General features: G+C 41.3%; 1 protein-coding gene across 1 annotated transcript in view; it reads left to right on the top strand.

Moving 5' to 3' along the window:
• LOC103263298 (aldo-keto reductase family 1 member C3-like) overlaps positions 1 to 13,721 on the top strand; it is a 15,878-nt gene extending 2,157 nt beyond the window's left edge. The window contains exons 3-9 of the mRNA XM_008060985.1: positions 1,225 to 1,341; positions 2,008 to 2,085; positions 3,319 to 3,441; positions 10,450 to 10,559; positions 11,070 to 11,235; positions 11,915 to 11,997; positions 13,679 to 13,721. Of these exons, the coding sequence (XP_008059176.1) occupies positions 1,225 to 1,341; positions 2,008 to 2,085; positions 3,319 to 3,441; positions 10,450 to 10,559; positions 11,070 to 11,235; positions 11,915 to 11,997; positions 13,679 to 13,721 (720 nt within the window). The remainder of the gene's footprint in view (positions 1 to 1,224; positions 1,342 to 2,007; positions 2,086 to 3,318; positions 3,442 to 10,449; positions 10,560 to 11,069; positions 11,236 to 11,914; positions 11,998 to 13,678) is intronic.
• Positions 13,722 to 14,055: the final 334 nt, after the last annotated feature.

Genomic DNA, 14,055 nt, shown 5'->3' on the forward strand with positions numbered 1-14,055 from the left:
TGCTCAGGCGGGTCTCGAACCCGCAGGCTCAGGCAATCCACTCACCTCAGCCTCCCAAAGGCGCGGGATTACAGGCTGAGCCACATTCATTTAATCTTGATCCGCTTTGTCCACCATGAAAAGGCTGGTTAGGGATGTGGATTCTCTAATCAGGCTTTTATATTTGAATCCAGGTTCTACACTTACTAAATGTGGGACCTTGAAAAAATGACTTAAACTCTATTCTTCATTTGTGAAATGAAGACAAGATTATTTACCTCACAGGATTTTCATGAGTGTTACTTCAAAACAAAAACAAAAACAGAAAACAAAACACATGTAAAGTCTGTAGAAAAGAATGTAATGCTGTTTAATGCTATTGTTATTATCAAATTTTTAAAACCTCAGGAGTAATATGGATTTTCTAACTCTGCTATACTCAAATTTTGAAAAAGTAACTTAACCTTTCTTGGTTAAATTATAAGGTCCTGGGATTTAGTCAGAATCAGATGAACTAGAATCAAATTTTAGTTATATAATGTTCTATCTGTTTGACTTCATAAGATTTCTTAACCAAAAAAAAAATTTATTAACCTCTCTGAACCTCAGTTCTCCCATCTCTATCTATTTTGTGGTCAATAAATATTTATTTATCTGAGGTTGAAATTAATGTTTACAAAATTACTTTTGTACTTTTTAAAAACCTCTTGAGTCATTTTCTCCTAATATTCATCATGTCCACTGACCTTATATCTAAAACAGATAAAATAAATTAAGTATTTAAGTTAGATTGGAAAGGGAGTTCCAGTGGAATTTTCACCTTAGTGTTTGCTGAATATATATATCTAGAGAGAGCGAAGTAATTTAAGAAGATCGCTTTTAATCCAAATCCCTTGGGGTTCTTGTCTAGCTTTCTCACCCAGTTTCCAGATATTGTGATGGATTGTATTTGGGGTGAACTCGGGAATATGTTTTGTTCAGGAAAAACCAGATTTTTTTTCATTCTAAAGTTTGAGAATCTCTGCTGAAAACCGTATTTCTATTTTCTACATCTATACCTTCACTCAGTATGAAAGTCTGCTTTGCTGATAAAGATCTCATGAGTTCACTGGGTGTGATTTGTCACTTCTCATCTACTCCAAGAGGAGTTGTGGTTGCTGATGTTGTTTATTTGCTGCTTCATTAATCTCTCCCAAAGACTTTGGGAGAAATAATGCCGCACAATCTCTCCTGCAACCCTTGCAGTTGTGGAGCACCTTTTCCCGCCCAGATTTGGTCCAGAGAGGACTGGAAATATCACTGAAGAAACTCCAGCTGAGCTATGTGGATCTCTACCTCATCCATTTCCCAGTACCTCTGAAGGTTAGCACACGTTGCTTTACTTTGGTGACCGACATAAAAATTAGCCGCTGAATACAGGAGAGGAAGATGAGAGGAACACAAACAACACTTTCGAATATTTTCTTTCTTCTTTTCTTCGGAAACGGTTCCCAACTCAGTTCACTATTGTAGCCCCAGAGTGACATGATGTCACTGGTATCAACATGTTTGCCTCAGTCTTGCGGATGTTCTGTCAATAGTTCCAAGACTCCATGTTCCAGAATCTTCACCCATACTCACCGACATCTGGAGAACGTCCTGATGTCCCAGTTCAGGATATTTAGTGAGGATGAGACAGCATTTGAGATGCTGCAGACTCAATGAGAAAGGAGAAAGTTCTCTACAAAAACCCAAGACAAAGAGGCGCTCTGGGCATGGTCAGAATCAGATGAACTAGGATCAAATTTAGGCTTTGCCTGGGTTGATGTCCTGGGTGCCTCAGGTCAGCCTTGACACAGACTTTTAGCACCTCAAAGCATTTCTAGGAAGTGTGCTTCCTCAATGTGCTTCTTTTGCCTCTAGGCTAACTTTAAAATTCCGTTCAAGCACAAGGACAGAGTGTCTCTAGGTCTTAGGATCCATAGGCCCCAAGCTTGGCTGAAGCCAGACAGAGCTTTATACAAGTTCTCCTTCTTTCCTGTCTTCCAGCCTGGAGAGGAACTTTTCCCAAAGGACACAGATGGAAAGATCATCTTGGACACAGTGGATATCTGTAGCACATGGGAGGTGAGTGCCCCTCTGGAGAGGCCATATCTGCACCTTGGGAGAGAGAGGACAGACGAGGAGTCCAGGAGAGGGAGACTGGCTCCAATCCTACCTTTGTTCAAACTCATTTCAGATTTCATTAGTTAATCATTCAACCAGTCCCGACTGAGTGCCTACAGGATATCCAACTCTATCCAACATACTCAGGCAACAACAGTGACAAGAACCAAGGTCTCAACCCCTGGAGTGCAGATGTTATGAGGGGGGAGGTACTGCTGAATAAGGAACAGAGAGTGCTGGGTGCGTGTGGGGCACAGGCAGGCAATCAAAAACAGAGTGGCAGGGTACGTCTCTTTGAAAGAGTGACCTTTGAGCAAAGGCTTGCAGTGGATGAAAAGTTGATTGTGTGGGTATCTGGGAAATGTGTGACTCAGGCAGAAGGAAAATCAAGGAACAAGCCTTAAGAAGGGAGAGACACTACCATCTCCAAGGGACAAGGGACATGTGAGACTGGGACAGAATGAGCGAGGTAGACAATAGAAGGACATGAGGTCAGAAGGAGCCTAGTCAGAAGTCTAGCCCGTGGACTTCCTGCTTTCCAGGCAGCACCTGCCGCACTTCCTGTTCTCATGACACTCATGGTGTCATCACTCAGAGGAGCTTTTTGAAGCACTCGCTAAAGACTGTGCTGGCTTCTTTCGCTCTGTCCTGGACACTTGCGTCCTTTTTTTAAATTATTTTTTGAGTTGGAGTCTCACTCTGTCGCCCAGACTGGAGTGCAGTGGCCGCTCCCGGCCACCGCAGCCTCGACCTGCTGGGCTCCGGCGATCCTTCCGCCTCAGCCTTCCGAGTAGCCAGAATTACCGGCATGCACTACTACGCCCAGCTAATTTTTGATTGATTGTAGAGATGAGGTCTCGCCAAGTTGCCCAGGTGGGTCTCGAACCCACAGGTTCAGGCAATCCACTCACCTCAGCCTCGCAAAGGCGTGGGATTACAGGCTGAGCCACTGAGCCTGGCTACTTGCGTCCTTTTTTTGCCCTGCCTTCTTACCCATTTTTTCCCCTGTTACTTTCCATGTGTCTCTTACGCAGTCAATTGCCGCCTAATTGACTGACACCTGCATTTTGAAAGTCTTGTCCCTCCCACCGTCACCTGTTCTCTCCTACGCCCAGCCCACCCTTAGCATCTAATATGTATTTTTCTTCTTGAGTCAGTTATACAGATTATTTCTGACAACCTCTTCCTCCCCAGGCCATGGAGAAGTGTAAGGACGCAGGACTGGCCAAGTCCATCGGGGTGTCCAACTTTAACCGCAGGCAGCTGGAAAGGATCCTCAGCAAGCCAGGGCTCAAGTACAAGCCTGTCTGCAACCAGGTGAGAGCCCTCAATTCATTTCACCAACTTCCTCTTCCTTGATCCAACAAGGACACCAATGACAGTTTCCTCTCATGTATTTTACCTTTGGACATCAGATACTTCAAGGGAAGAGAACACATGCCGAGGTGTTGGAAACAGTGCCCAAGGCCATGTCACTTTATAAAAAAAAACATCTAAAGGTTAATTTTTATTTTGTAGTTGGAGTCTCACTCTGTTGCCCCTGGCTGGAGTGCAGTGGCACACTCATAGCTACCGCAGCCTTCATCTAGTGGGCTCAGGCAGTCCTTCCACCTCAGCCTTCTAATTAGCTAGAACTACAGGCCCACGCCAATGCGGCTGGGTAATATTTTGATTTATTGTAGAGATGAGGTCTCACCATGGCTCATCTTGCCCAGGCTGGTCTTGAACCCCTGGGCTCAGGCAATGCTCTTGCCTCCGCCTCCTAAAGTGTTTGGATTATAGGCGCGATCCACCATGCCCTGCTGTAAGACTTTTTTATACTGAGAGCATACTCTGCTAGGTGTTACTTACGGTGGTTGATTGTAGAAGGTGGAGCTAGCAAATGACTGACAGCCACTTCTTATCTCATAAAAGGGTCAGCAAATTTGGAACACTTGCATGTAAAGGAAAATGGATGATTCATCTTTTTAAAATTTTATTTTAAAGATGCGAGGTACAATTCGGGGTTAGGTATACAAATGTTCATTATGCAAGTACCCTTGTGGATGAGGTGTGCTCCCCCTTCCCTGGCAGTTTCCCTCAAATGCCAATCCTCCCCCACCAAGTCTAAAAACTCCTCTAAGTACTGTGCTTTGAGACAGCCTCTGAGCCTCTCCATGGTACAAAATCTCTTTCAAACTTATTACTGTTTTGAAAAAGACTACTCTGACAATGGAGATCAGTGACGGCTGTGTAATAATGTGAATGTACTTAATGCCAGTGAACTGTGCACTTAAAAATTTTGAAATTATACAATTTATGTTATACATATTTTACCTAGTAAACAAGTAAAATTAGAAAGTTTTCTTTTTTTTTTTTAAAGTGAGAAAGCAGGATTTATTGAGAGGACAGAAAAGCTCCCACAGTGGGAGGGGACCCGAAGGGGTTGCCAAAAAAGGTTTTAGAAGTCTACACGATAAGACAAATCCACTTACAAGAGCCGCGCATAAATGGCCATATCTTAGAGGGTTATGAAGTCACATGAGCACGGACTGACAATGCTTCTGTGCTACAAAAGGCCATGACCCAGATGAACGCATCTGCTATGTGTAGACTGAGTGAGGATAGTCCATACACATATTAAATATTAGCAAGGCATTCACTTTTCTGTTATTTCTGGATGAGAAGTACTGATTGGAGTTCTAAAAAGTTTTTTCTTGTGTGCCCCCCGGAAGACTTGCTTACACTTTGGGCATCACCCGTTTAGAGAAAGGAAATAATAGCTTCGACTCAGGTTATTGGTGAAGAATCAAAGGGGAAGCTAGACCTTACCCTGAACTCTAGAGTGTGGAAGGAATTTGGCCCAATGGAGGCTGATTGTTTGGGAGGGGGCTCAAGGGAGCACGGAAAGCTTGAGCCAAAGTTCATTATGGTGTGTGCAGCGTACCAGCCATCGTGAGAAATTAGCTCAGGTGAGGTGTTGCAGGGTCTAGGTTGGTTTTAATCCCTAGATCCAATAAACCAGGCTTCCTCTTTCTCAATGTTCATGACTATGACAGCAAACATGCACGCAGCAGTTGCATAGAAAGCTGGTTTGTGCTTAATGACTGAGCCAGCCCTAGCAACCTGAGGCAGGGTCTCTCCTGCAGGCTGGGGCATACAGTTCAAGTGGGCCCGGAGTGAAGCTTCTTACTTCCCTTTGAATCTCTGCCCATTCCTCTTATCTAATCACCAGAGTCAGGGGACAAGCAGAGATTAAAAAGCTTGCAGCAAAAATTTTGTTTACCAAACTTTCAGTTTCTGGGTTGGGAGATCATGAGCTTGGAAACATTACTCATGTCCTCACATACTAAATACAATTCAACAAGTGGAAAACTAACAGCTCTTCTTAGACCTGTCAGTGAACGGAGGTCACAAGGCAAGTTGCCATCCCTAAAACTGGAGAGACTGGCTGATGCAAAGAGAATCGGTGTCATGCAGAAGCCCAGAAGCAAACACCACAGCTGGAGACAGTACTGGGTAGGAAAAACTCAACTGCGACTCACAAACTGCTGGAGACTCAGTGTGGACAATTCTGAGAGGGGAAATCTCCATGGGTTCCAGTCTTAGGCATACCTCCATCTTTTGTAAGTTTTGCACAGGAGCTTACCAGGTTTTCACAATCAATATCAAAGAAATATTTCCTCATGTTTCTGGATGGGGGAGCCCAAAGTAGCCATTTCTTCTTAGCCGGGCCTGTTTTCCACAGAAACCATTTTAATACAGCCTAAAAAACCTGGAATTTTGCATGTGCCTCGCTGACTCAAGGAAGGGAAATACCAATTCCTGCTGAAAGAATCAACAAAATCTCCTGGAACTAGTAAGTTATTACAGGAAGATTGCAGCATAGAAGGTAATTTTTTTTTTTTTAAATTGGCCCGGCGCAGTGGTTCAAGCCTGTAATCCCAGCACTTTGAGAGGCCTAGGTAAGCGGATTGCCTAAGCCCAAGGGTTTGAGAACAGCCTGGGCAACGTGGCAAGACCTCATCTCTACACTAAATCAAAAAATGAGCCGGGCATGGTAGCGTGCTCCTGTAATTCCAGCTACTTGGAAGGCTGAGGCGGAAGGATCACCAGAGTCCAGCAGGTTGAGGCTGCGGTGGCCGGGAGCGGCCACTGCACTTCAGTCTGGGTGACAGAGTGAGACTCCAACTCAAAAAAAAAAATTAGGCGGGTGAGGAAGTGCGCGCCTGTAGTTCGGCTACTTGGAAGGCTGAGGCGGAAGGATTGCCTGAGCCCAGCAGGTCGATGCTAGGGTGGCCATGAATGTGCCACTGCATTCCAGCCTGGGCAATGGAGTGAGACTCTAACTCAAAAAATAAAATGAAATAAAAAATGGATTGCTTTCTTATACACCATTAATGAACAAGTGGAATTTAAAATTAAACACACAATGCCACTTACATTAGCATCAAAAAAGAAACATTTAGGTATAAATCTAACAAAATATGCATAAGATCATATGAGGAAAATTATAGAACTCTGAAAAAGAAATCAAAGAAGATCTAAATAAATCTAAAGATCTAAATAAATCAATTATGTAAATGGACAGGAAGAGTCAATGTTATAAGGTGAATTCTTAACAATTTGACCTATAGATTCAATGTAGTCCAAATAAAATTCACAATAAGTTATTTTGAAGAGCCCAATAAACTAAACCTAAAATGTATACAGAAAAACAAAAAACCTAGAATAACCAAGACAACGTTGAAGAAGAACAAAGGCAGGTGCCTAAAACTACCCAACTTTAATACATGCTGTCGAGTTATGTAATCATGATTATGCAGTAATTGTGTAAGAAGAGACAAATAGATCAATGGAACAGAAATGATATCCAATAAATAAACTCATGCAAACACAGTCAACTGACTTTTGGCAGTGGATGAAAGGCAATTCAGTGGAGAAAAAAGTCTTTTTGACAAATGATACTGGACCTGCCCTCCCCCCAAAAAAGAACTAGGCACAGAAGCTATAAAACTTCTAGAAGATAAAATAGGAGAAAAGCTAAATGACCCTGAGTATGGCAATGACTTTTAGATATACTACCAAGAAATGAGCCAGAAAAGAAAGAATTGATAAGTTGGACTTCATTAAAGTTAAATATATACTTGGCAAAAGACATTATAAAGTTATATATACTTGGCAAAAGACATTATAAAGAGAATGAAAAGACAGGCCACTGATGGGAGAAAATTTTTGCAAAATATATGTCTGTTAAAGATTGATACCCAAAATACACAGAGACTAATAGAGAACCCAGAAATGAATTGCATACCAATGATCACTGATCTTCAACAAAGTCAATAAAAATATACACTGGGAAAAGGTTACCTTATTTAGTAAATGGTTCTGGGAAAATTGGATAGCCATATACAGAAGGATGAAACTAGACTCGTAGCTTTCACCATATATAAAAATTAAATACGGATACAAGACCTAAAATAAGACCTGAAACTACAAAGAGCTAGAAGAAAACCTGGGAAAAACTTTTTTTGGATATTGGTCCAAGCAAACCATTTATGGTCAAGTCCTCAAAAGCACAAGCTACAAAAACAAAAATAGACAAATGGAACTTATTAAACTAAAAAGTTTCTACACTACAAAAGAACAATTAACAGAGCAAACACACAACCTGCAGAATGGGAGAAAATATTTGCAAACTATGCATTTGACAAAGGGCTAATATCCACAACCTATGAGGAACTCAAACAGTTCAACAAGAAGAAAGCAAATAATCCAATTAAAGGCCAGGCACAGTGGCTCATGCCTATACTCCCAGCACCTTGGGAGGCCGAAACAGGAGTATTGCTTGAGCCTAGGAGGTCAAGACCAGCCTAGGCAACCAAATGAGACCTCATCTCTACAAAACACAAGAAAAAAAATAGTAACTGGGCATGGTACATGAACCTGTAGTGCCAGATGCTTGGGAGGTTGAGTCAGAAAACTCCTTGAGTCCAGGAGACTTAGGCTGCAGTGAGCCATGATTGTGCCACTGCACTCTAGCCTGAGTGGCAGAGTGAGACCCTGATTCAAATATAAAATAAAATAAAAAGAAGGCAAAGGACATGGACACACATTTTAAAAAGAAGACATACGAGCAACCAAAAAAATACAAGAAAAATGCTCAACTTCATCATCAGAGAATAGCAAGTTAAAACCACAGTGAAAAACTATCTTACACCACTCAGAATGGCTTCTATTAAAATGTCAAAAAACAACAGAGGCTGGCAAGGATGTGGAGACAAGGGAATTCATATATAGTTGGTAGGAAAGTAAATTAGTAAAACTTCTGTGGAAAACAGTGTGGAGATTCCGCAAGTAACTAAAAATAGAACTGCCATCTCCTCTAGCAATCCCACACTGGGTATCTACCCAAAGGGAAAGAAATAATTGTATCCAAAAGATACCTACATGCATATGTTTATTGCAGCACTATTCACAGTAGCAAAGATATGGAATCAGCTCATCTTTATCTATCAGTGGAGGACTGGATAAAGAAAAGGTGGGGTACACACACACACACACACACACACACCATGGAATATTATTCAGTCATTGAAAATAATATTGTGTCTCTACAGCAATATAGATGGAGCCAGATGACATTATCCTAAGTGAAATAACTCAGAGACAGAAGGTCAAATATCCTATATTCATACTTATAAGTGGGAGCTAAACACTGAATCCACATGAACATACAGATTAAATAATAGAAATTGGAGTTACAGACGGTGGGAAGGGTTGAGGGTTGAAAAATCACCTATTGTTTGTTTACTATTTGGTCTATGGGTACACTAAAGCCCAGACTTCACCACTACCACTCTATGCATGAAATCTTGTTCCTTCTAATTCCACAAAATTTTTTTAAAATACACAAACAAATCTTAAAACAATAGAATACAACAACCAGAAACCACAAACACCTCAATTAAAAAATGAGCAAAAGATCTGAACTGACAATTCAACAAAGATATACAGACAGCAGATAATCATATGGAGAGTTGCTAAACATCATAGGGCATTACAGAATTGCAACAAAAGCAAGATGCCACTACACACCTACTAGAGTGGGAAAAATCCAAAACACTGACACCACCAAATGCTGGGGAATTTCTCATTAATAGCTGGTGGAAATACAGAACGTTATAGTCACTGTGAAAGACAATTTGGCAATTTACAAAACTAAACATACTCTTACCACAACTGAACATACTCTTGCCACAGCAATCACTCTCCTTGATATTTACCCAAACTAGTTGAAAATTTAGGTACACACAAAAATCTGCACATGGATAATTAAAGAAAATGTATTCAAAATTGTCAGTCCTCTGAAGAAACCAAGACGTCCTTCAGTAGGTGAGTGAATAAACTATGGTACATCCAAACAATTGAGTTTTATTCAACAATAAAAAGAAATGAGCTATGAAGCCATGGAACGACATGGAGGAAACTTAAATGAATCTCACTAAGTGAAAGAAGCCAATACGACATGCTATGTACTCTGTAAAACCTTTACAAAGGTTTATTCTGAGCCAAATGTGAATGATCTGGGCTCGTGGCACCATCCCAACAAGTCCTGAGAACACGTGTCCAAGATGGTTGAATTGCAGCTTGGTTATATACATGCATCCTAGAAAGACAGAAATGACAAAAACCATAAATCAATACATGTGAGCTTTACATTGGTTTGGCCCAGGAGGGCTGGACATCTCCAAGCAGGGACTTCTAGGTTGTAGGTGAATTCAAAGGTTTGCTCTGTCTGAGGAATTTTAAAATCAGTAAAGGAAATGCCATGATGAGGGGCACTGAGATAAGGGATGGTTAAATAAAGTTACATTTCTTGATATGTAGATGAAGTCTCATAGGTGGCACCTCGGAGAGAGAATGGATAGCAAACATTAACGCTTCTGTAAATCTTCAGAAGGAGGATTCTATACAGATGCAAATTTCCCCAAGAGATGGCTTTGTGGATCATGAAATAGTTTTGATTTCCTTCTTTATCTGTTATGTGATTTGATGCCAGAGACAGATTGAAGTAAGCCACATTAAAGAAGGTTAATTAAAAACAAAACAGACAACAATAACAACAAAAAAGAAACACTATCTGATGAGACTCCCCCACTCCCTTGGTTAGGAATTTGGCAAGAGAGGAGAGAAAAGTCAGAGTCTATTCCTTAGGATCATGAGTTTACTGTTGCCGCTGGCTTTCTTACTGATGTTTGATACCATGCAAGATAGCACTGCATGTTCCTGGTAGACTAAGCGTGGGTGGTCCTGTGACCTACTCTCCTGCTTGGTATTCTGCAGGTGGAATGTCACCCTTACCTCAACCAGAGCAAACTCCTGGACTTCTGCAAGTCCAAGGACATTGTCATGACTGCGTATGCTGCCTTGGGGTCCAACTCAGACAAGGAATGGTAATGATCTTCATACACTTATTTTAATCACAGATACAGTACCTTCTGAAGTCATCTCTCAACTCTCTGGGGAAATTAAGAATAGATGGCAGGAATAATTTATCTTTATACACCTTTTACCTAACTCAGATGGACATTATAAGGATTCAATAAAACATCGTAAAATAATAAAATTACTGGAAATATTTTTGAAATAGCAAATTCTTATACAATGATTTGCTATGAAGATGGTGGTCCTAGGGTCTTTCTTTGGGCCATTTTGTCCACTTAACATATTTAACCTTTTACTAAACTTCTCAGAAATGCTTTAAAAATAATAAAGTACCCAAGTTTCCTCTGCCACGTTACTTTCCTTTGTCCTTCTCCTTTGGATATAACAAAATAAGCAAAACAGATATTGTGACAGCCAGAGGGTAAAAGGGAAAATTCTAGAGGGTAAGCCAACTAGCAGCCCCCAAGTAAAAAGAGTGTTCATCTTCAGCCAGGCAGCATCTTTGTCTCTCCTCTCAGGGTGAACAAGAGCAATCCCGTTCTCCTGGAGGATCCAGTACTCAATGCCATTGCTGAAAAGCACAGGAGAACCCCAGCCCAGGTCGCCCTGAGATACCAGCTGCAGCGGAGGCTTGTGGTCCTGGCCAAGAGCTTCAATGAGAAGAGGATCAAAGAGAACTTCCAGGTACAGGCCAGGGCAGTGGCAGCAGGGGATAGACAGAAGCACATCATGTCCCCATAAATGTGGGTGTTTGTGAGGCTCTCAAGTTATGTTTGTGAGGCTCTCAAGGTATGTTTGTGAGGCTCTCAAGGTATGTTTGTGAGGCCCTCAAGGTATGTTTGTGAGGCTCTCAAGGTATGTGGGTGTTTGTGAGGCTCTCAAGGTATGTTTGGGCAAAGTGTATCTCCTTACATACTCTATGCACATGAATAGTGTACCTAACTGTTTTATCCTTCAGTGCTACAGGGGAAAGTGTGATTGCTGGAAAGAATGCCAAATGGAGGGTCAGGTTTGGGTCCCACTTCTGGATTTTCTTGTGCCTTATGGCCCTGGGTAAATTACTCCTTGATTTCTACAGTTGTAAAATAAAGGAATACACTTCCATGAGATGTGGGCTCAAATATTTCTAGGATTCCTTTGCTACAATAACAGCTTCTCAATAAAAGTCTCTGAGGACAGACTGGAGATGCCAGTCTCAGCTACACAAATGGACAAATTCCCACAACTTTTGCCACCCAATGAACCCCAGGTCTATGACTTCTGCCTCGTAAAGCTTACATGAATTTGCGTGATTGTAAGGAAGGAAGGAGAAGGACAACCATGGCCTCAGGGAAGTGGATTGATCTTCTCATATTTCTGATAGGTTTTTGACTTCCAGTTGACACCAGAGGATATGAAATCTCTAGATGGCTTGAACAGAAATGTGCGCTATTTTGAAGATAATCTGTAAGTAGCTTGTCCCATTGTAGACATCAGAGAGCAGGACAGGGAGGAATTCAGCTTATTCTGTCCTACAGAAGGCAGAATCTGTGGCTTAGGAAAGTTGTTGGAAAACGCTTTTTTTAATGCAGACCTCAGACTAGAGGTTTACTCCAAGGGTCAGGCCTGGGCTCCCCCTGTCTACTCAGTCCCACTTAGGAGTCTACTAAGCATTTACCACATTTATTATTGGGCTCATGATGGAATCGGCAATTCCTGCCCTCCCCCGTACACACACACACACACACACACACACACACACACACACACACACACACACACACACACACCAAATATGCTCTTATGAAAGCCTTCCTGATCAAATAGCTGGCTTCTGGTTATTCTCCCTGTCAGTCGGTATTGCATCCCATGCACAGTAGCATGTGAACAGTTTACAAAGCAGGTGTGCCTCTTCTCGGTACCAGATAGACTGCCCTCTTAGCGACAAGATCAGCTTTTCACAAAGACCTGCCAGGGCCAATAGACACTCCCTCCACTGCCTCTCTGTGTCTCTGTCCTCCTGTTCTTCCCCTCCTGACTCCAGCACAGCCCCGGCAAACTCCTTGTTGTTCACCACATATGCCACACCTGTCTTGAGGCCTTGGCACTGGCTGTTCTCGCTGCCTGTGAAGTTCTTTTCCCAGGTAGCTGGACAGCTCACTCCTTTGTCCTTCAGGTCTTAAGTCACATGTCAACCAGTGATGCCTTCTTTGTCACTTACCTCAAAATGCAAACTTCCTAGAACAGTTTTTTCCTCTATCTGCTTTATTTTTATCCTTGCCACATACCCCTAACGTACCATATATTTTATTAATTTATTTTGTGTATTTTCTGTTTATCACATGAGAGTTTTGGATTCTGACAGTAGGAATTTTGCTTTGTTTTTGTTCTTAAACGTCTCTCTCCCCGGGAATTCCATAAATATTGGTTGAATAAATAATGTAATAAATGATAAAGCGGTAAGGGGAAGGGAGAGTGTCGGAGCAGGCAGTAACTCTCAACAATAAATATCAGTAATATCTTAAAAAACAATCATTACTCAATGATTTAGCAATCTCTGTCTGTCTCAAAATTATTACTTTGTATGCAAAGAGAATTCAACTTCCTTGCTAAAATGGAAGGTCCCACTGAAGAGATTTCATCTTACCATCCCTGTATCTATCGCTAAGTCTCACATATAATTTTCTCCTAGAAAACTCATAGACAAACTATTTGTGAGTGCTAGTAAGAATGGTAGCAGTGTTTTCATCACCTTCCTCACCATCACCTGAAAGCATTGATTAGCTTTAAGTATTAAATGACTCTGAGCGTTGTTTTAAGAGAGTGATGATTTGTCTCTGCCATCCTGGAAGTTCAAAGTATGAACATAAATAGTTAATTTCCTTAAGTTGTAGAATGACATCCATGCAAAAATGGAATGTGTTGGTATATTTGTGTGTATGTGCTCATACATGTGTGTATATTTATTTTCTACTTGTATTCATGACAGTGTGATGCAGTGGTCCATAATTATCAGAAGACTAGCTGGGTGTGTCCTCACTTCAAAAAGGAAGTTGATAATTTTCATGCTCATGTCATTTTAACAGAAGTCTCTTTTCATCCATCCCAGAAACAGTTAACTGACTAAGACTCTCCCTTTACCTTTTAGCTTTTCTCATCACCAGGATTATCCATTTGCTGATGACTACTAACAACAGAGTCTGTGGTTGCTCTTAATGCTTTGATTTTGGTTGAGGATAGAGAACATCTCAAGGATGAGAAGTTATCTGGCTGACTCCATATTACTTAGTCTGCTCAGTCACAAGTTGGCTCAAGTCCCTGGATCAGGAAATAACAGTCTCTCAACCTGGTCTTTTCTCATCCTCCTAAAATCAAAAGATGTATTTTAAATAACCCAATCTAGTACAGCTTTGGCATTTGCTTTTTGGCTTTTTAATTCTCACTAAGGTTGAAATGCTGACATCCCTTGAAGTGATCTTCAGACAAACGACAATAAAAGCACAACACATCAAAATCTATGGGATG

Source organism: Carlito syrichta, unplaced genomic scaffold, assembly GCF_000164805.1.
Source record: "Carlito syrichta isolate Samal-C Ts95f unplaced genomic scaffold, Tarsius_syrichta-2.0.1 Scaffold304794, whole genome shotgun sequence".
In the NCBI taxonomy this organism is placed as follows: Eukaryota; Metazoa; Chordata; class Mammalia; order Primates; family Tarsiidae; genus Carlito; species Carlito syrichta.